Raw genomic sequence first — 27,204 nt, 5'->3', positions numbered from 1 at the left:
GCCAGGAGAGAGAACTCATATTTGTGTTACAGAAAGAATCCTGTTTTTGAAGTGGCTGTTCCTGTAGGTACTTGACCTTCATGAATTGATAGTTACTTTGTGCTGTGGTGAACAGATAGACGCTTCAAGTCCTGACAGATCTGGGTGCTTGGTCCTGGACAAGTCACGTAACCTCTCTGAGTGCCGGCTTTCATTTACCTAGCAAGTAATCAGCACAACGAATGCAAGTTTGTTTTCTCTCCTCCATTTGGCATGTTGTTCTGCCTGCAAATCTTTGTAAGAATCATCTTTAATGGGGTTATACAGTTTCTTATTTACTTCTTCGCTACATTGTTTTCAGACTTAATCTAGCAAATTATGAAAGAACATCAGAAATTCTGTGATTCACTGTCCTTTACCGCTCTGTGTACAGTATCTTTCACAGATAACGTTGCATAGTTTGAATAGTGATGGTGTCAAGACTGTTTTCCCACCAGCCAGCCATTTATATTCTTGGATATTAACTTGTACAGGCCTTGTGGTTTCTTGTCTTGATACTTCTGCTCACACAGTTTCTGCTTCTTGCCTAAGTATGATGCCAATCTCAAGTACTTCTTTCATTAAGCCATCCATTGTCATTGATTTCTCCCTCATCTGCAGACATAGCTTTTAGTGATCCTACTCTTAATTGGACAATAAGTGTGTGCCCTTGTCAGCCAATACCATTGCTTTGCATCATTATTTAACTCTGAGTGTTTGTAACTCGACTAGGTTTTCACACCTGGATGAGAGCTCTATGCTATGGCTCTTTGTATCCTCCCTGCTGCTGAGCACAGTGCCTTGTACATAGAGGATACCTCATGGTTTGCTCATCCACCCGTCTACTTAGTGTTCAGAAGACATGTGTTGAGTATTTCCTTTGTATCACACACTGGTCCTTGGTGTTGAAAACTAAAGATAAAGAAGATGTAATTATGCTCTATGCCTTCAAGCAGCACTCAGTCTATTGAGGGAAACAGTCAAGGTAATTAAACATTTTGAGTACCCCAATAGAAGGATATTTAGCATGTGCCAGTAGCACAAAGGAGGAAGCCAGGGAAACTTTTATAGACTGGAGATATATTTATAGATAGAGATATTTTTATAAATTTTTGAACTGTGTCTTAATGGAAAAATAAGAGTTCTATTAAAGCAAAAGTAAAAGACCAATTTTTAAAATTACTTGATATTTTGACTTTATAGATTGCCCCTGTTATCCCAAGTATCATCACACTCTCATAAAAGTTTTAAAACACAATTGGTATTAACTTTATATACATAAACCAAAAATAGGTGTCTGTTGGCACTTTCTAAAAATGGTAATTTTAATAAACAGGTCATCATGTTTCAGAGGAGTTGTTTTAAAAGCTATAAGGAAGTTAACTTGGATGCTGCCAGAGATCCCACTGCCTCCAGATGCTTCCATTGCTGCCTCTGAGAACTCTAGAAACTGGGCATTTCTATTAGTGTGGAGGGCTGCCTGAAGGACTCTCAAAATTAGAGCGTAGCAAACTCATCCTGTACAGAAGAATGAGATTACACCAGACCAGAGGCTCCTGTCCAGAAAGAAGCACAAGACCAACATTAACTCCTTCCTTCCCCCTTCAAAAAAACACAAAACAATCAACCAAACAAAAATGTGTTAATTTCCCCCAACATTAACCCTAAGTGACTATTTTATTGTATAATGAAGATATCTAAGGATGAAAATGAAAATATTAAGATAGGTGTTTTATTCAAGTTGCATTGCTACAGATAACTCAAGTGAAAGTGCAATTATCTCTTCTTTCCTATTTTAATTTTATTTGAACACAGTATAAAATTTGGGCTTATTGAATATCAGTCAAGACTCTTGGATATAAAACTTATACCTGAAAGTTTGAGTTTTTTTTTTTTTTTTTTTACTATTTTCTGGATTCCTGAAATAATATGACTATTTACATTTCTGTAAAGAACCAGAGATTTTACATTTTCCTTGTGCTGTGAATGAATGATTCACAGTGGAAGTTGTTAGAGCTGAGTTTATTTCCTAGCTAGGAATCATCGGACAATTCTTCCAACTGCAGGAATGTGAAGTGACACCTACCTCATAGGATCGCTGTGGTCCCATGTAAGATAACATGAAAATTGTGCAGTGCAACCATAGGCATCTAACATATGTCTGTTTCCCTTTATGCAAGCTGACTGGGTCCCAGTGGTTTACTGCCTTTGATTAGACAGGAAGAAGGTGCCTATAAGTAGTAGCACTTCTTCCTGAATTTTAAAAAAATCACTTTGTTTAATAAAGGAATCTTTTTTTTTTTTCCTTCACAACAGGGAAATGGTAAGAATGGAACCATATCTTAACACAGTTTCTTTGGCTCTTAATTTCAGTTTGTCCACAGGAGAAATTGAAAATCGAGCCCAAGCCCTTCATCTCTTTGAGACTTTGAAGACTGATCCTGAAGCCTTTCACAAGCACATGGTCAAGTATATTTACCCTACGATCGGTGGCTTTGATCACGAAAGGCTGCTGTATTATTTTACTCTTCTGGAAAACTGTGGCTGTGCAGATTTTGGGAAATATGCCATTAAACCAGAAACCCACATCCGGCTGTTGAAGAAATTTAAGGTAGTTGCGTCAGGTAGGATGAGTCTTCTCTTGCTTAAACTCTTTCTTCTAAATTAAATCTAAGGATCAGTTTTCTGTATGCAGTCCTGTCCAATGCATTATGGTTGGCAGAGCTCTGAAACCACAGAATTTTGAAGCTAATCGACTTTAGTTACTATCTTTCCAACTCCTTCACTTATGGTTCAGGAAATTAAATATCAAAAAAGGTATGAAACCTACTGAAAGTCACATAGTGACTTATGGTAGACTTGGTACTAAAATTCAAAGTTTTGGACTACTGCTCCAGGGATTTTTTTTCTCTACTCCTAGTTATATTTTATATTTAATGTATATAAATGATAAGGCTGAGACACTTTAAAATAGGCAATTTGACAGAATTTCTCATCATTAGAGCCTGTATGTTTAAAATATGCATGGAACACTTAAAATAAGAGCCTTTGAATCTGTGATAAATCGTGGAAATCTTTAGAATGGTGTCTTTATGCTCATAACTAAGAAATTAAATACCTTAATATATTTTAAATCTGTATGATGCTTTGTCATTTACAAGGCACATTCAAATCTATATTTACTTGAAATTCATAGCAATTGTGAGAGGTTACTTCAGTTTATCAGTTGTTTACAGAGGAATCAAATTAGGGACTGGCCTAGACACAGAGAATAAGGAGGAAGATTCAGTTCTTGACTTTAGTAACTCATGAAATGCCAGATAAATTACAAATGGATATAATGTTGTTTGACACATGAAAGGAAAAAATATAGGTGCTGTGGGGAATTGATGGGCACGAACATTTCCATCCCGTGTGTACAAATGAAGAAACTGAGGCACACAAGTTGAGTGACCTATCTAGGATCACGCAGCTGATTAAGTTTAAGGCTGGGACTAGAACTCAAATCTACTGATCTATTTAACTGAAAACCTAAACCTGCTATAGCTAAATTGATCAATCTTTTCATTCAGCCATACAGAGGGCAGCGTGCACGTTAGAAAGCTCCTGTGTGTTTATACTGGTATGAACTGTTTACCTACTTTCTTTTTTCTTTTCTTTCTGGTAGGTCTTAATTACAAAAAGCTGACAGATGAAAACAGGAGCCCTCTTGAAGCGCTGGAGCCAGTCCTTTCAAGTCAAAATATCTTATCTATTTCCAAACTTGTTCCCAAAATCCCTGAAAAGGATGGACAGATGCTGTCCCCAAGCTCTCTGTACACCGTCTGGTTACAGAAGTTGTTCTGGACTGGAGACCCTCACCTCATTAAACAAGTCCCAGAGTCCTCATCGGAGTGGCTTCATGCCTATGATGTCTGCATGAAGTACTTTGATCGCCTCCACCTGGGTGACCTCATCACTGTGGTAGATGCAATTACATTTTCTCCAAAAGCTGTGACCAAGGTAACCAAAAAAATAGTTTAAAGTGGATTGAGTGCTTTAGAAGAAATGAAAATTGCTCATACAATTTTGCAGATTTTGTTTTTATTTCCTTTCTTGAATTGGAAAATAATTATATGTTGGCTTTTATATATTTATTTTTTTGGCTAAGTATGAAATGTTTTAATTGGGAAATCATTTTCCTCTATTATAAATGTACAACTATTTTAAATTAAAATAATGTAGATGTACATTTACATGTACATTTTGTGCATGTTATAGTTCTCATATTATGTCATTTCATAGTAAATGCGCTTTCCTCTTCTTTCCAATTGCCAATTGTAAAGAAGCTCCAGGGCCCAGCCCAGATTACCTGCATTCAGAACTCAGACTGACAACTTAGCTGTGGCTAAATTGAATCCTTATGAAATGTCACATGAATATCACGCAGTATACAAGTTGGTGATGGAATTACGCATGGGCGTACATACTGCGTTTTCTACCGTTTACTCCATGCCCAGGTCCGAGCCCTTTGCGTCCTAATGCCTGGTCTCATCCCCCAGTGATGTGTGGTCTCACTCGGAATAGATAATGTGACTTCTCCTCTCCTTTCTTGCCTCTCACCCTGATATTACTGCTGAACAAAGTAAATTTCTCACTGGTTGGACCTTGGGCATTATCTCTTCTGGAAAATCTCCCACCCTCTGGTCTCACGTGCTATACTCTATTGCCTGTGGAGCACCCCTTTTTATCTCCTCTTGCCCATCTTTGCTGTTGCCCTCTCCTTCCCCCAAGTCAGTAAATCTGTCCAGTACCCTATCCCAAATATCTCTATTATAGTTGATATTATCCTGAGAATATAGTGTAAAGGCTGAGAATTGCAAAGCATTCCTTTGGAGGTTGGTGCAGGCAGAGATTCAAACATCTGTGAAGAATGCTAGTTTTAGCCAAATCACTAGATCAATAGCTGTGGATAACCAAGGACTTCTTTATGTTCTTATTGCAGCCAAAGTAATATATTTAATAACTTGGTTTTAAATTTTATAACTACTTCTATAAAAAAGGAGATAATCATCTTTGTTGTTTTTGAGGAAGACAATAAGGATGATTTTAAAGAAAAATAGCATAATACATTTGAAAAGAGAATGTTTGGAGTCATATAAACCTGGCTTTGAACTCTGTGCGGTTTAGCCTTAGGAATCGCTGTTAGGCTTCTGCCTCCTTGGGGCAGAGGCCATGGCTGAGTCATCCTTGAGGTAGATAATATTATTATTACTCTGATTTTATAGACTGAGAGACTGAGATATGCAGCAAAGTTAAGTTGGTAATAGAGAAGCCACAATTTGAACTCAAGGAGACTTATTCTGTGGCATTTTCTTTTAACCACTGAATTGTACTACCTGTAGGAAGTCATAGAGCAAGCAGCTAGAGCCCAGGGAGCTGGAGCCATTCTAGAAAATGCGGGAAGAGCTGTGAGACCAGAGAGCCCCAAGCATTTTTAGTCCAAGAGGAGCAGCCTATCCTGGGATATGTCCAGAGCAGGGCCAAGTCTCAGTGAGAAAGGTCCAGCAGAAACCTGGTGATATACGGCAAGGGACTGGACCAAGTGGGGAGTTGAAATCCAGGACAATGGCTGGATCCAGGACCAGTGAACCAGCTGAAGGGGCCAGACAAGCAAACAGATGAGCCAGGAGGGAAGTGGAGCCCTCCTGCCAAGGCAGTCTTCCACTCCCACCCTCAGGCCAAAGGTGACTTTAAATATTTTATGTGAGGGCAGGAAGGCTGCCAAGGTCAGCCAAGGCTGTGTGCTAATTGTGAGTCTGTGTATGGAGGTGGACAGACACTTTCCAACCGCAATTATTTATTCATGATTAAACTTAAGAGTAGGATATAGAGTTCCGTTGGAGTTTTAGCTGTTATTCATGATGTTTTAAGAAAAATGATTTTAAATCATAGCACATTCTCATTACTTTAGTTCCTTAATCTTACAGATTCGAGATGTCCACCAGTCATCTGAAAATGTGTGGCACAGTTGTTTGTGCACATATGTGTGTATTTTTCCAATTAAGAGATGCACAGCTGTCCCAGTAAAAATTCATTTATTGCATTGCTCTCTCTTAGCTTAGATGGTATAATCCAAGCATGGATGTTTCTTTACTGTAAACTATTCTCAAGAAGTGGTTTTCTACTGAGTCAGGTAGGTTATAGGGAGGTGAAACAGATATGTTGAAAATTAACTTTATATCTTTTGTTTAGCCACAATATTTTCCCTCGTTTTATTAATTGGCAAACTTTTAATTTTCTGTTTAGAGAGGAAAAGTATAAAGGTTAGATAAACTGCATGTTTGAACCACACGATGCTATACTATATATTTAGAGAGAAGAGAGAGTGTATAAAAATCAAAATGAAACACAACCTGCACATGTCAGAGGACACATTTGGAAAAGGAAATGCAGCTGGATTTGCCCAAATTCGCAAAACACCAGATGTTCCCACAGCTTGTACATGATGTTTAAAATGTAAAATAAGTGTGTACTATTCATACACAGTATGCAGTTTTCAAATGTGTACCCACATTTAATTCAGAACCAAATTTTTGGAAAGAATTGGTAAGCTGATTCTAGAGTATGTAAAAACAATAAACAATTGTTCAGATGTTAGAATTCAGAGAAGAATATTCTCAAAACCTGAATTTAGTGCCCAATCCACTGGTAAAATATACCATAGACGGCCCTTTGTCTTCATGATAACAGCCATTCACTTGCCATTTGCATTAGCAGAATTCTTAGAAATTGTAGGGGAAATATCCACAAAATGGTATTATGTGATATAAGCAGAGAGTAAATCTGTGACATTTGAAGTCATTAATATGCAAAGGAAAAAGGATGCAAATACTTAAAGTACATTTTTACCAAATCTGAATTGTTTTGTTTTGGTTGAGTCAGATTAGAATTTCTTTCCTATTGCTTGTCAATTCAGCAATTAGAAATATTTTCACAGAAGGGACAGAGAACAAGTTTAGAGGATTAGAAATTTAGGAAAATGGTAAAAGAAGCTGAAAGGCACTATTTGCTTGGTTCAGGCATGACATGGTAAGATAAGGAGAGCATAGATACAATATCAGCCTTCATATTTTCTACTTTCCATTTGTTTTCAGTTGCTGGTACAGCTACATCCATAGATAAATATATGGAAAATACTCCTCTCATTTAAGAAATGCTACCAAGAAGTTTACTGGGATCCTTCTTTAAAAGCCCCTAGGTCTAGTCGGGCATGGTGGCACATGCCTGTAGTCCCAGCTACTCAGGAGGCTGAGGTAGGGGGATTGCTTGAGCCCAGGAGTTTGAGGATGCAGTGAGTGCTGATGAAACCACTGCACTCTAGCCCAGGCAGTAGAGTGAAACTGTCTCAAAACAAAAAAAAAAAAAACAAAAACAAAACCCTCTAAACTAAAATACAGGCAATCACAGGATTTAAAAAGGCTTTCTAGTACCTTGCTAGGTATTTCTCAACCAGAGATTGGATAGGCATTTACCACTCCCCTCCCCACCCCACTCATGTGCTCACTGTTCTAGCTCACACCGTTTGTAGTTCGTTGCCCTCATAAACCAGTGTGTCTGATGGGAGCATATTGTCTCCTTTGGGTTGGAGGAGAAAATCTGTTGAGAACCTTTTATCTAGTCTATTCTCTGACCTTCAAACATCATTTCTATTGATAATTAAGTCACTATCCCTGCTTGCTTGAATAAAAGGCATCTTTCTTTTGCCTCTTTATAATTCCCCATTGTTTGGCTCTGCCTTCTGGAGCTATGGAAACAGCATAAAAGCATTTTTGTTTTATATTATTACTCTTCAAATTCTCGACATAAGCTACTATTTACTCTTTTTCCTATTATCCAGACTGTTTGGCATAAAAATCTAGAAGAATAAATTTATCTTAAAAAGCATTACTTAATCTAAAAATATAATTTATTTCATAAGTTTAAGGCTTAGTCAAAGGCTGAATTGTAGCTGTAACTTCAGGGTCTCCACACTGCTAAAATAATCTTTTAACTAAGGATAACAGTGCATCTTTCATCATAATGAGTAATAAGTGTCAGAAACCTAAGTAAAACTATTTAGATAATGTGTATTACCTAATTACATGGCATGATATGCGACTTTCTGATGCATAGGTCAAATGTATTTTATGTAGATTCAGAATGAATCATGAAATATTTAGGTATTAGCTGTGTCCCGTATAAGTGTTAGTTGCCATAGGAAACATCAAGCTGGTAAAGACTTGCTTGTAAGAGACTTAAAATGAAGTTTTCATTTATAGTAAAACAAGTTTTAAAGAATTTTTAAATTGTTATGATTGAGAAGTACATTCCCCATGAAACTGGAAATTTTTTAACGGTGAACGTTTAGTGTTTTATCTCTAATTCCCCATTTTCGAGTACAGTATAAAGTAGGTACTCCTTAAATGATTGTTTATATAATTAATTATCATTGTAGATTGGTAGTTTTCAAAACTTGTGATCTCAGAATGCCTTAACATTCTTAAAAATTATTGAGGACCCTAATTATATCTATTGATATTTATCATATTAGAAGTTTAAAAAAAAAGAAATTTTAAAAATACTTATTAATTCACTTAAAACTACTAATAAATGACCCATTATTGACATGGATAGCGTATTTTAATGAAAACCAACCATATTTCCAAGACAAAAAATAATGGAGTACATTTACATGTCTGGCTTAATAGAACACATGGATTCTCATATTTTTCATTCTGTTGTTGTTTTGGTTGAAGAATATGAGGAAAACCCAGCCTTACACAGATAAAAGATTGAAAAGGGGAGTGGTATTTTAATAGCCTATAATTAGAGGTATTCATCTTTGATACTACACTGAAATTCAACATATGATAGATTCTTAAAGACTAATTGCAATGTGGAATTTGAAACCATATTATTGAACTTTTTGTACCTTATCACATTAAAACCACTGGTCTACATTACACTTTGAATCGCTCTCTTACCGGTATGATTTTGTAATATGATTGCATTTGGAATTTGGAAATAATGGTTTGCTGAGTTATGTAGATCATCCAAATGTTGATACATTGCATCATATAATATCAAAAAAATCACATGCATTAATATGAGCACTTGTCTCATCAAATAAGTCTTTAGGTACTGGGAAGCTGTCATTCTTACAGTGGTGGATATAAGTTTTCCAGAATTCTAATTTTGGTTGAAAGTTCAAATTTTATCATTGGCAACAAATACTGTGTGCTGTTTCTCTTGAAGTGACAGCTCACTTTCTTCATTTTGAAGACAATATCTGCCAAATATCCAAGTCTGAATAACCATAGTGTGTCTATCACTTGTTCTTTCAAGCAAAATGGTGTTGCATGCAAAAAACCAGTTACTTCAGCTCACAGTTTAAACAATTGCATGGATACATTTTCCTTATCATACTTCTGTATGCAATGCACTACTGTATGTGTACATATTTATTCATACAGAATGTTAAGAAATATGAACTCAGTGGTTAAGAGCTAATAAAATTAATAATTTTTATTCTTTTTATCTAGAACACTCTTAAGTGAAAATGACAATAAAGAATGTAGTGGCTTTTAGTATAGTTTGGTGCTAAATACCCAGAATTTCACCCACTGTTGCTTTTTCATCATCAATACAAATGTTAACACAGTGAAAAAAGATAAATAATATCTTAGTGTTACTATAAAAATAATTTAAGAGTCTTGGGACTTTTGTGGTTTGTGGACCACACTTTGGGAATCACTATCATAGGTTATTGTTTCTGAGGTCACAGCCATCTTTGATGTACACATATAAAAGATCATGTCAACTTCCTAAATATTTATAATATAAATAAGAATAATAAAGACATGTTTTGGTACATGCAGAAAGGATATTCTTGAAATTTTAGTTTTTTAAAATAGATTAATTTCTAATGAGCTTTCCAGATGTAGAAATAAGTAATTTGAAAATGTAAGATGGAATATATACGTGTTACTGTCATTATACCACCCTTTGATTTTATGAACTATGTAATATAGTTTTTCCTTCTCTAAATTTTAGCCTTTATAATTTTTTTAACTTATATATATATAGTCGTAGTCCTTCATTATCTGTGGTGGATATATTCTGAGACCCTCCCATGGATGCCTGGAATTGCGGATAGCACTGAACCCTACATATACATTATCAGCATCCCTAATTTGAAAAGCTGAAATACAAAATCTGAAATGTTTCAAAATCCAAAACTTTTTGAGTGCCAACATGACATCACTAGTGAAAAATTCCATTCCTGGCATGCTTGTTTTCTAGTTGTTCAATGTATGCAAACTTTGTTTCATGTACAAAATTATTTTAAAATGTTATATAAAATTACCTTTAGGCTATATATAAAGTATATATGAAACATAAATTAATTTTATATTTAGACTTGGGTCTAATCCTAAAATATCTCATTGTGTATGTACAAGTATTTCAAAATCCTAAAAAAAAATATGAAATCTGAAACATTTCTGGGCCAAGCATCTTGAGTTAGGGATACTCAACCTGCACTGTGTTTCAGTCTTATAACCAAGTGACTAACAGGTGGGTTGGGTATAAAGGATGATTCATGTCCCAGGCGGGATAGAGCAGGAGGGCATGAGATTTCATCAGGGTATTCAGAGTGATGCACAATTTAATATGTATGGATTGTTTATTTCTGGAACTTCCCATCTAATATTTTTGGATTGCAGTTGATTATGGGTAAGCATGGAAAGCCAAACTGCAGATAAGGGGGAGATTGCTGTATGTACTTAACACACAAACATATATTTATGTCATTGTTAATCAAGATTAAATGTAGAGTTCTCAGAGAAAGAAGTATGAGAAAGGAGAAGAGGCTTGAGTACGCCTGCAGCTCCTCAGGGGCCTTCATGTCCTTAACTCTATTTCTAGGCCAGGATGTCAGATTAAAGAAGAGGTGATTTTTGCCGAGCCTATATATAGTGGAGTTTGAGGGTGCTGCCCTCAGTGTGGGAGTTCGAGTCATAGTTTCTCTCCTGTGTTTCTCTTTCTCCTCTTACAACCACTGTTAGAATTCTAATAGTTGGAAATAAATATCAACAGTAAATAAATATTAATAAATGTTGTTGGAAAAGCTGAAATTGAAGAGTGTAGCCTGGGTCTATAGGCCACTGGGCTGTCTGTCACATTCACACTTGTTTGAAACTTGACTACCTAGAACTGCACCAGAAAGTAATTCTCCCCAGGTTTCTGGCAGGGGGAGTCACGTGACGCACAACTTTTGAGCCAGTTCTAAACCTGTATGGAAGAGTATGGAGGAGAGGGAGAAGGATGCCAGATGTGTTCCTCCTAGAGTTTTCTGTCTATTGATGGGGGTGAAAGTTTTCTTGTAACAGAAGTAGTAGGTTCAGGGAATGAACTTTTTATTCCCTTAACTGATCAGGCTAATCTCTTGCTAACCAGGGGAGAAAGGCAACTGGGGTCTGTCAGGCACTGGTCTTGGTGCTCTGCTTCATGTGGCCACTCCTCTCATACCTGCTAGTCTTGTGGAGTATCCTCTCGAGACCAGTAGTGGGCAGTTTGGCCTCTGTGTCCAGAAAGTTATGAAATAGGTCAGGTGAGCACATTCTTCTGACTTCCTGTAATCTAATCCAAAAATTCCTTTCTCTGATCTGTTTCCCATCTCAAGTTTTGCCCAACTAGATTGATGATTAAAGCTTATCATAAATTATGCAATAAACTTAAATAATAGTAGAAAATATTCCAAATTCTATAGGTCAGCAACTTTAAAATGCCTTGAATTTCAATTTCCATTATTAAATTCTCAGGAAGAAATTAACTTCCCCAAAATCAAATCCTTTTGCCTTTTTAGTTACAGTTAAGTCAAAATTTGAAATTTAGAAGTTCAACAAAAGTAAAGTCCACAGATTATTTTTCCTGGTGTCTACTCTGTGTTAGCCAGAGAGGTCTGCTTTAGGTGTCTGGGTCAAGTCAGGTTCCTTCAGCAGAAAATACCTCTTTTCCCTTTAGTAGTGTAGCTTCTTCAGCAAATATGAAGTTAATCTCATACCAAGTTTTTTTTTTTTAATCATTTTTAAAGACCCTCAAAGAATAATAGAAAAAAGTTGTACCAGCGTCAGCTCTATATTCATACCCTTGCAATTTAGAAAATGCAAGCAAATCAGCAGCCCTAAAACAATTAACCAAGCAAAACAAGGTTCCCAGAATCCTGTTGTTAGTCCAGTCGAAACACACGTTAGGAGGTTGCTAGAGACCATAGAAATGGCGCAGTGGTATGGGAGGGAAGGAGAACAGGCAGAGAAAGGCTTATGGTTTAGCTTTGCCAGGCTATTAGATCAAGCCAGCTGTCCAGAGATTGGTTGGGAAAGTCTCCAATCAAGAGGTTAACTGCAGCATATGTTTGCCTTGGAGGAAAGGAAATATATCCATTCATATCATCTATTCTCTCAGAGACTGATTTGTTTCATGTATCCCTCCCTGTAGTCACTGTACCTTCCTCATTTCCATTTCCCTCACTTTAGCCCTGGGTTCCTCTCAGTTGAGTGCCACAGTAGCTACTGTCACTGGCTGTTTGCTGTGAAATCCCACTTGCCTCAGAAACCCACTTCCCAGGGGAGGTTCCCCCCCACACTCACATTTGTTTGAGCTGATAGCCACCCTCGGCAGATCAGCGCACATGCCTTTGGAACCTGTGCCCCGAGGACTAGCAGGACCACTGCCTTTGCTTTGTGCTCACCACTAAATCATGTGCTTGTGCTACGTAGGTCCCTGGGAGTAGAAATATTTCTGTGATATCTTCAGGTTTTGATGTAGGAAGAGCAAGAAATGAATCCCATCTTTCCTTTTCAAGTTATAATCAGTTAAGAGATAGTGGAATAAGATCAATGGAAATTAAAATATCAGCTTTATTGTTGGTAGAATCAGAGTGTGGAACGTGACTTTGTTCTCCATGTGAGCCTTCCTCACAGTACTCCCTGCCTCAGATGTTCAGCCAGCCCTACCAGGCACACAGTTTTGCAGAGCATATGGGCTTAGTCAGAGGGGCTGCCTGCCACCCAAGAGGTGGCCCTAGATTAGTGCTGTCCAGTAGAACTGTCATGTGAGCCACACATGGAGTTTGAAATTTTCTAGTCACCACATTTAACAAACTAAAATGAAGTAGGTAAAATTGTCCTAAGTATTATCATTTCATCATGTGATCAACACAAAAATTGATGAAATATTTTTCCATTTTTTTTTAGACTAGGTCTTTGAAATCCAGTGTGTGCTTGGAGCACGCCTTAACTCAGATGAGACACTTTCAAATGTCCATGACTACATTGGACAGATGTGATTCTTTGGAGCAGAAGTCTGGGTCTGATGCAAAAATGTTTACCACTGGAAGGGCAAGAATAGTGGAAGAGTGTACTCTTATTACAGTCTTGTACATATCAAAAAGAAAGGGAGGTGGCTAGCTACCTGTAACTGATTTCTTCTCCCTGTTCCATTTATCAAATGTCACTCCTCCTCTCTTGAAAAATGGGAAGGTGAAAAGCAAAGTAATACTTAACTTCTAGGGACCCATAGGGGAAACATCCTGCTTTATGGGCCAAGGTGGGAACTCCAAAGAAGGAGAAAGTGGGCCCTCCCACACATATCCAAACGGATGTCTAGCTAGCAATAAATTATAGGACCTTAGAGGTTATCTATCTCTTACAGATGTCACTGTACGTGCTACATAATAGCTGCTATTTATCGTTCACTTATTATGTTACCAGGCACTGGCTCAACATTTTACCTTATCTTAAGTAATCATCACAATGGCCCTGCAATATAGGTATAATAATCTCAGTTTAGAAATGAGTAAACTGAAGGTTAGAGGTTAAGTAATTTGTTCATGGCCAGAAGCAAGTTAGTAGTTGGGCCAGAATTCCAATCCTAGTCTTATCTGCTCAAATGTATCTTCAGCAAATGATAATTCTTTTCTTGGACAGGAGCCTCCTATTTTTTAACACAACCTGTTTGTTTCTTGGATCCATTTATTATTCTCTTATACGGAGTCCATATCTGCCTGTTCAGTTTGTCTTCCTTTCTACAACAGCAAAGAAATAGAGCTACTTCCCCCTCAACGCTACTACTGTTTGTGTAATGGAATAAAAATACCATGTAACCCTTCAAGACTTTTTATCCCCATTTCTACGTTATTCTTCAAATAACCTGGATTACATGTGTTCTAATTCTAATAACTCTCTTCTTGACACTGTTTATTGTATGTGTGTTCCTTCTAAAAAGATATTTAGTGGCTTATATAGCACAAATTTATTGTTTTACGCTTCTGTAGATTGGATGTCAGACAAGGTTTTCACAAGGCTAAAATCAAGGTACAAGTAAGGCTTCCAACTTCTGGAGGCCCTAGGGGAAAATCCATTTCTTTGCCTTTTCCAGTGTCCAGAGGCTCGCCTCATTCCTTGGTTCATGACCTGTCACCTCCATCTTCAAAGCCAGCAACAGTTTACCTCTCTGACCATCTCCGACCTTCTTCACATCTTTCTGGCCAACCAAAGCCATGAAAGGCTCTCAACTTTTAAGGACTCATGTAATTAGATTGTGTCTGCCTATGTAATTTTGGATTATCTTCCTCCCTCAGGTTTTGTATCCTTAATCACAACTGCAAAGTTTATTTGCCATGTAAAGTAGCATATTCATAGATTCTAGGGATTAAGGACATGTATGTCTTTGGGGACCAGAGTTCTTCCCAAGTAAGATTTTAGAAACTTCATAGGCTTAATAAAGCTTTTTTTTTTTGAAGATTAGACTCTATATTTCAGAGCCTTGGTCTGACTCCCTTTAATTTCACTTGGTATCAGTTACATTTTCTAACCAGACAATCTTCATGAAAAGGCTGCAGGTTTGTTTGTTCTCTCTCTCTCTCTCTCTCTCTTTTTTTTTTTTTTTTGGTCTTTTACAGAATATAGTATTTCTTTAAATAGTTTGCAGTATAAAGACTAAATAATGCTAGAAAGGTACTGTATCTTTAAGGCAGTACCCATGAATTAATTCATTTATAAAATGGAAAAGGGTTAGTATGAATTTCTTTCCCTCTTTTTTTTTTTTTCTTTTTTTTTTGGTTGCTTTACATTCTTTCAATTAAATGTTACATTTAATTTCCAAGGAAGTCACAGGTATAAAAATCTCAAATCACGTTTCCCCTAAATAAAAATGGATAGGCATCTCTCTGATGCAAAATCCTCTTGCTCAGAAAGCTAAAGTCCGTGGTGCATTCGGTTCACAGATACTGCACACTCTCTATACAATACTTTGGAGGCATGTGTAGTTGTAAAATAGAATCAACAAGTCTGTTTCACAAAATTCTAAAAATAAAATATATCCTGGGCTATTGATAAAGCATGAAAAAAAATTCATATTAAAGGAAAATTATCAAGAAAACCCCTTCAGGTAAATTATTAAATCTACTAATCAAGAAAGGAAGCAGTCTGTGAGGGCACAAGGCAGGGCGGGTTTGCTAACAGGCATGCTCCGTCTTCTCCATGCTCATGCTGCAACTCCGGCTGCTGGTTTTGGAAGCTCCCGGGGACACGGAGGAGAGGAGTGGGTCAGTTACACCAACAGGAGACAGAGTATCGTCCATCAGGATGTCTTCCAGTTTGGATCCCATTTTCGTGGGGACGCCATAGGCTTGGCTGCCCTCGGTCCCCGGTCCGAGGCTGTTGTTGAAGGTGATGGTGCCATGCATGAGATCAAGGGTCGTCGTGCAGGTCCGTGTGATGCTGGAGGAAGTCTTGGTTGCGGTTCTCAAGAACGGGTTCTTGCTTGATGATCCTATTCACCAAATCCGGGGAGCAGAGACCCGCGGATGCAATAAGCGAAAGTCCATGAGCTCAATCCTGGATTTCGAGTTCTTATATTCTGAGCAGCAGGTGCCGGTTGGCATGCTCCAGTACTTCTGTCAGTTTTCAAGTTCTTTCGCACGTTGCTGTTCTTGTTGCAGCTTTCGGATGTAGTCCACCGATGCTTTTAAAATGGTTCCCTTGTTCCAGCACATGTCTGGATCATTTGACTTGGGAATCAAAGTACCTAGTTCTTTAATGCGGTAATTTATGTTAAATCTTCTTCTTTGTTCAATCAAGTTGTGATTGTCCTTTTTTTTTTTTTTTTTTTTTTTTGCCTCTCAGACTCTGTGGGAAAAATACATGCTGTGAGCTCCCTTTTGATGTTGGGAAGGTTGGCTGGACAGGAGTTGCTAATGGCGAGGCGCGGGGGTGGGGGTGAGGCGTTGGGGGTTGATTTTTGTAAAGGTCAATCAAGTTTCCTGAGACAGGTAACGTATTTGCCATTTGCAGGGCAGGATCCATCAAGCCCAGGATTTATTCATTATAACTTGATTCTAGGCTAATGATCTCATCAATTACATCATCCATCTGCATACATGACGCTCATGAATGCATGTTCATGCCTGGGCACTCCATCTCTGTCCTGTTTTGCTCTTCAAACTTATAAAACCCCTCTTTTTCACAGTTGGAGTTAAGCGTAAGCATGGCCGTGGGGCTGTTGGGCACATTGCTCCCCAGCACTGGTGGCATGACATGGTCGCCAGGCTGGTTTGGACATGGTAAGCTCAGGACTTGGTTGGCATGTTTATTTGCTACAGTGGTAGAAAGGTACTGCTTTACCTGCTGCCTTTGGGCTTGCTGTATGTGGTGCTTGGTGGGGTTTTCGAGGTGGGTCTGCACCTTAAGGACTTCCATTGGCACCTAGGTGGCAGAGGGAAGAGTGGTGGGCACATTGACGTTGATGGCTGGGGTCTGACTCATGGGCACTTCCTGTTGCATGAACTGGGCCGCCTGCAGTTTCTGCTGCTGCTCCCTACGCTCCTGCTCCTGCATCTGCTCACGCATGAGTTGCTGGCGTAGCAAGATGCGTGATGTCATGCTGGAGGAGCTTATCGGAGGCTCGGACGCCCCAGGATGCTCCGCGAAACTTCATGTTGAACAGGCCGAGGAGGAGGCAGAGGGGTTGGTCTTGCTGTCTCAGGGGGGTGGAGAGGCAGAAGAAAAGCCACGTATGAGTGGACCTGCACAGTCCAAACCCGGGTTGTTCAGGAAGCAACCACATTACTACACATATGAGTAGAAAAGCCTCAACTCAGGAGGCCTAAGTCTTAATAAAGCTTTAACAAAGGACTTTAATTAAGACCAAATGGAAAAATGATAAAAATCATTGAAAAATGTTAGTCAAACCTGAAATTTACTATCATGTATACATACATAGTTTTGTTATAAGTAAATGAGTTTTAGTTTATCCAAGATATAACATTTTTACTTTAAATACATTCACATGCATTTGTAATTATTTGTGTGTGTGTGTGTGTGTGTGTGTGTGTAGTAAACCACAGTGATCTTTATATATAATCATTGGTGTATATATTACATCAGTGAATAAGATCATGTGATCTTTTTTCATAATTTTTTAAATAGAGGGGATGTATCTCTGACCCACACTGTCTTAAAGATACTGCATATCTGAAGCTCTTATTTCTAAGTGGTATACTCATATTTTAGCCTTTTTTCCCTCTAAATTTTATGGTGATTGTTATCACTATTTTATAATCATACTGAATGCCACTATGTGTTTTCTTGGGATTATGACTGTTATGTCATATTTTTTTTTATCTTAAAAAAGTATTTTTCCTCTTGATCTTAGGTTTTAGTGTAGTCACCATTTGACTCTTGATTCTGACCTGAATGAGGTTTATTCATTCTAAATACTTTCAGGAAAATGTTTATTTTAGACTTTTTAATTGCCATTGTTCTATGTGCTAAAAACAAAAGATTGCTATGACTCTTGCCTTTCAGAAGCTCATAGTTTATCAAGGCATATGTATGCATGTGTGTCAAACTACAATTTGTTAATAGTATAAGGTACTATTTAGGGATGTTAATAAATTCTCTGTATACAAAGAAGAGATAATATATAAATATTTATTGAATGTGAAGGAGCAGCTTTTGGTGATAGGATCAGGAGTTTGGTTTTGGACATGCTAAAATTGATATGGCTTTTTGTAAGATGTCATCATTGCAGGAAGCTGGGAGATGACTACATAGGACCTCTCTGTACCATTTTGCATCTTCTTGTGGATCTACAATTATTTTAAAATAGGTTTTAGAAATATTGATATGGCTCTTAAACATCCAAGTCGAGCCATTGATAGGAAGCTGTATGTATGAATTTGGAGTTCTGTGGAGAAGTAGGGTCTGTAGAAATAGATTTGGGAGTTGTCTGGTATACAGAGAAGTCAAAACTAGGAGGCTGAATAAAATTCCCAAGACAGTAAGTAGGCAGAGAAGAAAGGAGGATAGAGGATGAAGCCCCAGGCTCCTCATTCCACATTGGATGTTGACTGCCTGGCACTATTCTGCTTTAGGAACTAAAAAGAGAAGAAGGTTCATTGTAGTTTGACATAACCATGTAGGTAAAGTCGAATATGTAATTAAAGTACTTTGCATGCTCATGAACCCATAAAAATATTACCATTAGTAAGTTGGAAAGTACGTTTGGTCCAAATGGGCCATATGTTATAAAGAATGCCCCAAAAGACAAGCAAAGAGGTTTCTGTGTATGTGGCGAGGAAACAAGAAGCAAATGAATACTTGTAAATGGTGGCATGAATCGGAGAAAGGGTGATTTAAGGATGTCAGGGTCATGGTATAATAACAAAGAGAACCAATGTTTCCTAAACCAATGATCCTTAATCATTCAGGCTGTACCTTAATAGTGGAATAGATCAACCATTTTCTTCCATCTTCCTCTTTACATCCAGCCCTCCAACCAGACACTGTAAGAAGAGGAAGAGAATATTGCAATATTACTCTGAATTGTGGCACCAGCCCCATGAAGCAAATTTATCATCATTTTAACAGACTTGAAATTTAAATCCAAAGGAAGTTAAATAACTTCTCTAATGTTTTATGAGTGACAAAGCTTGACAAAGACAGGATTCACACATAGGTAGGCCAGCTCCCAAAGTCTTGCTTTCCATTCCCTCCCCTCCCTGAGAAAGTTGGCTGCAGAAGCCCATCTGGGGTGATTGTGATTATTGATCTGACTGGCAGGCTGAAAACTCATTCTCTGTTTGTACTCAGAAAATTATTTCAAAGTGGCTATGGTAATAATTTAGTAAGAGAGTGAAAATTGGCCAAAGACCATGTACACAGTGCAGTCATAAATGATGATGCATTCTGCTCCTGAGGAGGAGTCTGGTGGGATGCTGAGCTGTTGGTGTGTTTCTGCAGCCCTTGCAGGCCTCTTCATTAACAAGCTAGAAGAGGGAGTACACTCTCCTTCCTGCTAAGCATGCGGGTTCTAAATACATAGGGGGTGTAAATCTTGGGGAAGACAGAGGAATAAATAAACGATCCCAGAATTATGTGCAGCAAATACCAAAGCATATTTTAACGTGATAAAAGCAATGGAAAAGGAGTCAGAAAATAACCTCCCTACTGCAAAGCTCTTCTCTTTCTGGCAGACTCCATGGCTCTACAGCTGTTTATTACTCAACTGTAAATCTTGAATGACGTGGACTCCCTTTGCCCCTCCGTTCTTGTTCATCCTATAAACTCCCTCCTCTCAGTTAAGTACCTTTCAAGCCTATAAACAGATTTATCTCCTAATTGCTATTTTATAAATACATTCTCTAGCCTGTGCAATGAAGGAATTTATAATAAAAAACCCTGCCCTCGCCTCTCAGCTAGTGCCTACTGCTCTGCCAAGTCTTGGCACCAGTAGGAAGCACAGTGGCAGCTATCTTAGGATGCCAGAGGTTTCTGCCTACTTGACAGTCCAGGGAGATCTCTTTGTAGATGAAGATGGTAAACCAATCAATGAAAGATGTGGAGGAAGGAAGGTAGAAATGGTTACTAATTGAGTTGGTGGGGCCGGGGATGTAGCCAGGAAAGGCCCCATGGTAGAAGTGGTATTTGAGCTAAGTCTTAACCAGTGAGGATATTTGTCATGAGCACCACAGAGGGAAGACTTGGAAGGGGAGGAGCATTCAGACAGATTGAGCAGTTTTAATAAAATTGTGAAATAACCTAGTACCTTTAGTTAACCTCAAATAATATGGTATAAGTGGAAGGGTAGGGATGAGGCTAGAGACACAAGGAAGAGCCTGGTAATGAAGACTGTTGTGTATCTGGCAAAGGGTTTAGACTTTATCCTAGGAGTGGGTCCATTAGATGTAAATTTTAAGCCAGAGAGTGACAGTGTCAGATTTTTGCTTTAGAAAGATCACTTTTGTGGTAATTGACGAAAGGAACAGAAGCCTGGAGACGGGGAATGTCACCATGGGAAGGCCGTCGCATGCTATGGGTGAGGTGACAGTGGACCAAGCTGAGGCATCAGTGCCAAGCGCGCTGGCTTTGGGTTCGTTACTGGAGTGTGGACATGTGCGCTCCATGAAGTTTTCATAATGCATTTTTATAAACATCCTTTGAGGAAGTGCCACCTGCTATTTAACCTCTTGTTCACTGAGTCACCTAGCAAAGTTCCTTAATCATAGTATAACCATTTTTGGTCCAATACTCCTAGTCTGATAAGGGATTTTTTTAATGCTACCCTATGTGTAAAAGACTATGAGGGATTGATGTCATTTGATCACCACGTATTAAAAGTTCTCATGAGGAGAACAGAGCGAAGTAATTTTAATTCAACACAGACCCAGGAAAATCTGGGGAGTTTCATACTTTAACATAGGCTCTCAGCATGTCGAATTGAATTGAATCTTGACTGATCTTAGACACATCATAAGTGTTTTCAGTAGTAGCATGGTAATGTAGAAAGAGACAGGTTTATAGTCAGACCTTCCTGAGTTCCTATCCAGGCTTGACCCCGGGAAAATTACTCTATATTCTGAGTTAAGTTTTCTCCTCTATATAATAGGGAACAATAATCACTACTATATTAATATAGATTGATTTTAGAATGCTTTTAGACATAAAGTAAAAATCCAATTAAAATTAGCTTAACTGACCAAAAAATTTACTGCCTAGTGTAAGTCAAAGGTCCAGAGATGGGGCTGACTTCAAGGTTGGCTGATTCAGCAGTGGGTGTCATCAAAGAGCCAGTTTCTTGTTTCATCTTTCTTCTCTGCCGTCCGTGATATTAGCTTCACCATAAAGCTCTTTGCTGTAGTAGTTGCAGGATGATAACCTGCCAATAAATTTGGGCTATATTGCCTCCTAATTCACATCCAGCCAGATGGAGTGAGTGAGCTCCCCACAAGCACCAAGCAGAAAGTTCTAAGATTTTTGCTGGTTAGAGCACCCCTGAATTAATCCCTCTGACCCCTAGTAAGCCAAGTGCTAATTAGCTCTGGCCTGGTTTACCTGCACTGATCACTGTGAGGGAGGAGATGAGATTGCTCTGGGTAATCTGACTATCAAGACTGAATTCTGGAGCCGTATTGAGTCATTCCTACACAAACTAAATGGTCAGTTTACAGTGGAAGTGGTTTTGCACAGATGAGGTATTGAGTGGATGTAAGGGAGATGACCACAATATCTGGAACACATACCATGAATAATTATTGTGAGGATTAAATAAAATAGTATCTGTAAAGAATTTGGTGCAAGTAGGTAGTCAGGACGGATTGGTTTGCCTTCTAATTTTCTTTATTGCACTTTCTCTTTTATTCTCACCTAGAGGTTGAAAAATGGCATTCAACTTCCTTGAAGCACAATTAAAAAAATGTAGCAACAGCTTAGGTTGGTTTCAAATGATCCTAAGTAGTTTTAAGTGGTGAGATAAGATCTGGATTTTTCATGTTGATACTTGATTTTGATATAAATTCAGTGGGTCTACTTTAAATGTTTTTTTTTTTTTTACATTTTTAATTTTTTAAATTATTTTCTGTTTCAGCATATTACACGAGTACAAATGTTCAGGTTATATATATTGCCTTTGCCCCACCCAATTCAGAGCTTCAAGCATGTCCGTCCCCCAGACGGTACATGCCGTGACAGTGCACCCATTAGGTGTGAATACACCCATCCCTCCACCCCCTTTAAATGATCTTAATAACAATTTGTGATGTGTGTGACTGCATGCATGTGATAGAAGATTTTTAAATGGAAAATGCGAATGAATGCTTTCAAAATTTTGTTAAAACCATGTACACAATGAAAAATGGATAGAAATATTTATTACTGATTGCAGTAACATTTCATCTCATTTGTAACATTCTTCATCCCCTTCTTCCTTCTCCATAACGATAAAGGTGGCCTTATGCTATTGAAAAACTTCAGAATGTATTAGCTTTGTGGTCCCCAACCTCCAGGTCGAGGCCCAGTACTGGTTCATGGCCTGTTAGGAACTGGGCCGCACAGCAGGAGGTGAGCAGTTGGCCAGCGAAGGACGCTTCATCTGTATTTATAGCCACTCCCCATCACTCAAATCACCACCTGAGCTCCACCTCCCGCTCCTGTACCCCATTTCCCCTTCCCCCATGGAAAAATTGTCTTTCATGAAACCCGTCCCTGGTGCCAAAAAGGTTGGGGACCACTATATTAGCTTATGTCTTTGCTAAAAGTGAGCAATAAAGAGAGAGGGCCATTTACACTTGGCTAAAGAATAATTCTATTTCTGTGGTTATTGTACAAGGCAAAGGGCAGAGCAAAAGAGTATAATGGTTATTTTTTATTAAATTTATAAATGAATGTGGCACGATGGGCATTATTTTTGTGTTTGAATATTTGATTAGCTAAGTTAAGGCAAAAATTTTCAAATTTAATTTTCACTTTCAGTTGCATAATATTTAAAAAAGCATTTTATAATATTCCACATTTTTTATTTTAAAACAGAACGTAACATGCTCCACTAAGCACTGGGAGTAGAAAGAATAACTAAGAGAGGGGCCACACTGATGGGCTCACAAGTCTAGTGAAGAGAGTGGACACAGACATGACACAAACACACGCACAGCTGTTGGTGGCAGCATACGGAGCAAGGAGCTGTTAGGCTATTAGCATAACATAAAGCGTGCGTTTTTTTAATGAAGTCAATTAAATATAGCTTAGATAATTGATAACCTCCTTTATAGCTCCAATGTTTGCTGGTCCCTGCAAATCATCCTGTCATCATCAGGGCAGATTTACAGGTGTTTTCAAACCCTCACTTAAAACCTGTTAGTGGGTCCTATAATTAGTTTAGAGCATTGTGGTCAGCATTAAAAACAAAAAAGCGAAACAGAATACTCGTTTTTAGAGTAGAATAAGAAATATCAGAATGTGTCTTACCTCAGTAGAGCTTGTATTATTTTAGGAATTTTTTGTTTGCTTTTAATATATGCATATATATATCTGTGTATGTATGTGTATAATGATTGAGTTTTGATGTACAATATTTTTTCACTATGGGTCTTGGACAAGAAAGTTTGAAAGATGCTGGGTCAACTGATTGGCAGCTGGCTACATGCATCAGCAGGAGTGCAAGCCCCTAGGAGAGCTAGCATAAAGACAGCATATTGGTGTCTTTCGGTTCACTTATATACACCATTTAAAACCCAAATTTCTTGTACCTTCAACCTTACCTACTCTGTCTAGACTCTTGCAGTGACCAATCTTACCATCTCTTTGCCTAGGAAGCACCTCCACCTATCTCCTGCACTGACCATTGGCCAGTTGGTTGAGTCACTCACAAGCTTAAAGTCTTCAGAGCTACAGTAGTGGATCACTCACTTCCATTGATATCTAAAAATTTTATCATAATTTTAAATAATTACAAAAGAGGGCATAATTTTCAGCACATTTTAAATACTGAAATTTAAAGTAAAACTTTTATGTAGCTCTATTTGTATCCACTGTACTGATATGTTATCTATAACTATCCCTTTAAAAGTCCAGTGACAGATCTTTAGCAGTCGGAAAGGTAAGGTTGCATCTTTCCTTTTCCTCGGACTATTTCTACTGTTGCTTTTGCCAAAGAGAAATAAAGCTGGACACTACTTAAAGGCAGTAAAGACAGATTTGTTAAAGTAATAACTACTGCAGAGGGAAAGAGAGTTCAGAGTAAACTAAATTCACTTCACTGAAACAGAAGGCAGGGGAGTTTTTAAATGCTGAGGCGTGATAAAGGAAAGGCACTGAAGGGCAGTAAGGGGGTTTGGTCCATGTGGCTGGACCATCTGGGTTTGCTAATTGGCACTTATCTGGAAAAGAAACTTCTTGTGTCTTTATGACAGAAGGCAATTGTGCAAGTTGGGGCAGGGCTCTCACCTGGGTTAGGCCCTCACCCTCCCACAGAGGGCTGTCTCTTTCAAAATTTGTGTTTCAAAGAGACAGCACTGAAGGTCCTTGGGGAGACCTGCTGGTATAAGATTTACATCTCAAAGGGGCAGAGAAGAGATGATAATTGCAAGCTTTTGAAAGTAACTGCTCTAAAAAGGCATTGAGAGGCCTATTACCCTGTGTTACCTAGAACAAACAGTAAGTTTTCCTGGCAGCTTTGAACTTTCTTAGCAGGCATTTTAAGGGAAACTGGGGTTATCCTAGGGACGTGGCTTTAAGGTGCTAGAAGCCATGCTAGAGTTTAATCAAGTCCGTTAGTGCAGGGGTTTGGACAGAATCATTTGTTCAAAGAGTTTTTGCAATTCTCACTTTCATATAATTCATAATGCAGTGTCCTTATGCTTAAAAGTTGTGTTTCTCTGCATTAGAAATTATATAAATAGAAATTAACAATTAAAAATTTCTTGTGACCATAGGGTTCTAAGATTTTTAAAAATTATTTTGTATTGAGTTTTAGTTTCGATGATTGTAATATACATTTGATCAGAGCAACATAGATATATTGAATTTTGTTATAGGTATTAATTATAAAAATAAAATTATATTCCAAAAGCACATCTTAATGAGCTGGATAGGGATTTAAACATTGTTTATACTTAGTTTATGTGCCCTTGAATGACTATTATTACAAGATTGGGTCAATATCATTTATTTTCTATTTTATATTTTACAGATATGAGTACTTAAAAACCTTACTTACCTTGGATAGGGAAGGAGTTTTGCCATAGCAAGTAGGGTCACTCAATTCTTTGAATGTCCACTAAGTTATAGACCCCAAATCATATAGTTCTATTGTTAAAAATTATTTTTAATGATTTATCAGTTGACACCTCAATTAGATCCTTCATACGTTTTGTTGAAAACAAAAGAATTACAAACCGGTGACGTACAAAGAGAAATTTATTATTCCATTCTTTGGAGAATGGATATATATATATATACACACACACACACACACCAGCATTTTGAATTGTCCCTTTGTTTGGTGTTCTGCAGAGATTCAGATTCAGGAAGAACTTGAGGCATGCCTTTCTCGTGTTAGTGTGAGGAGGTGATTGTGAAAGGTAAGCTGGACAAGAGAGCAGGCTTCATGCCTTGACTGCCAGCATGTTCCTAAGAAGATCACTTTTAGAAACAATATTTAGAAAAGTGGAAATTTAGAAACTGATTCCTTTAAAACCATCTGTGCCTGTGTTTCCTTCGGAAAGGCTTTGTGTGCTTGTGGAGTAGCCCAGTTTGGAGACAGACCCCTGGCGAAAGGCGAATGTGTGAGTTTCCCAACATGGCAGCCATGGTGGCCCCGGCCCTCTGCATCTCTTCTCCTGCAGGACTGTCCCTTGCCTAAGCACATGCATACACACATTGGTACCACCAGGAGCTTTTCCAGAAATGACAGGGGAGTGAGACTGCGGGAGGAATAGTGTCTACCTTTAGGGATCAAACTCCTGGGGTAGTTTGAGATTTTTAAAAAACTATTCCACCTTCTTTCCCAAATGCACTGCTAGGTGCTGCTCTGCATCCTTCCACGCCCCCCTCCCCCATAAACACACCCTTCGAGACTCCTGGAAGTCGTGAGCCACTATTTCTGGTGAGCATGCATTATACCCCTCGGGTGTTTTGGAGCACAATAAAAGGTTGAGAATTACAGCCATAGAACATTCTCTTTTATAGACGCCTTATTTAATTCCTCATGCTGCTCTCTCCACTTGAAATCCACCCCACGCCCTTCTTCTATATGAACTCTTACTGACCCTTCAAGTCCTGGTTCAGGTGTCACCTCCATTGTGAAGACTGCCTTGCCATTCTAAAACAGATTTTTTTTTTTCTTGGTGTACCTACATACTTAGTTTGTATTTCTGTCACATTTTATAAATATTTATTTTTGTGTTGACTTCTCCATTAGGATGTATATTCTTTAAAGGCAGAGATTGTGTCTTCATTTACCTGTCCATCCCCTGTGCCAAGCACAGGCCCAGCACGTGGCAAATGCTAAGTGTTTGAGCAAGGAGAGGGAGAGGGAGAGAGAGGGACACAAAGGAGGGAAGTTTGTACAGGAGAACCTGAAAAGAGAGGGAATCTGTCTATCCTTTGTTAGTCAAAGACATTGTTTTCAACATCCCAAATTGACTGTGTTGTTGAAAAAATATATGAAGAAGGTAATTTTTCTGTTAACTTTCCTATTATTTTACACAGTTGCTATTAGCAGTGTAAACAGTATATATACCCTGATTTTTCAACCTCATCCATAGGTAGTAACTGGGTTTTCTGAAGTCACCTGCCATTTCCTAAATATCAGCCTTATGTTCAAAATCATGCTATGTTCATTTTAAAAATTATATATATATATATATATATATATATATATATATATATATATATCTGCTTAGCAAGATTTAGCAAACTTAAAGTAACTACAGATCATACAAGTTGTCTTGCTGAATTTTGAATCAAGCCATAACCCAAAAACTCTGATACTGATTGTGTCACTCTCCTGCTGAAGATCCTTTCATGCCTTGCCAGGCATGACGATGTCAGGAACAGTGTCATCAGCCTGGTGGACAGGGCCCTCCTGTTGTCATCCCTGCTTCATTCTTTCCCTTCCTCATGCTCAAGCCCCAGCTTGCGCTCTGCATTCCAGCCACGCCTGTGTCCTTCCAGGTCCCTGCTTACTCCTTTGACTGGGGACCTACCTTCAAATTCTTTCTTTCTTGTCTTGATTCCAGCTCACTCTTGAGTGCTCTCCTTAGAGATTTCCCCTCTTTAGTAACTCTTTCCTGACTTGCCTGCCCCTCATGTCCAGTCTGCACAGAGT

At 38.3% G+C, this 27,204-nt stretch overlaps 1 protein-coding gene and 1 pseudogene across 2 annotated transcripts in view; one reads left to right on the top strand and one right to left on the bottom strand.

The window, feature by feature from the left end:
- The window catches only part of NBAS (NBAS subunit of NRZ tethering complex), a 328,315-nt gene that overhangs the window by 236,400 nt on the left and 64,711 nt on the right, over positions 1-27,204 (top strand). For both annotated transcript variants that reach the window (XM_076000562.1, XM_076000561.1), the window contains exons 43-44: positions 2,392-2,642; positions 3,686-4,020. In XM_076000562.1, coding sequence (XP_075856677.1) covers positions 2,392-2,642; positions 3,686-4,020 — 586 coding nt within the window. The remainder of the gene's footprint in view (positions 1-2,391; positions 2,643-3,685; positions 4,021-27,204) is intronic.
- On the bottom strand, positions 15,557-17,021 carry LOC105877698 (microphthalmia-associated transcription factor pseudogene; annotated as a pseudogene).

Source organism: Microcebus murinus, chromosome 3 (genome assembly GCF_040939455.1).
Source record: "Microcebus murinus isolate Inina chromosome 3, M.murinus_Inina_mat1.0, whole genome shotgun sequence".
NCBI classification, from domain to species: Eukaryota; Metazoa; Chordata; class Mammalia; order Primates; family Cheirogaleidae; genus Microcebus; species Microcebus murinus.
This window is presented reverse-complemented; position numbering and strand designations above follow the sequence as displayed.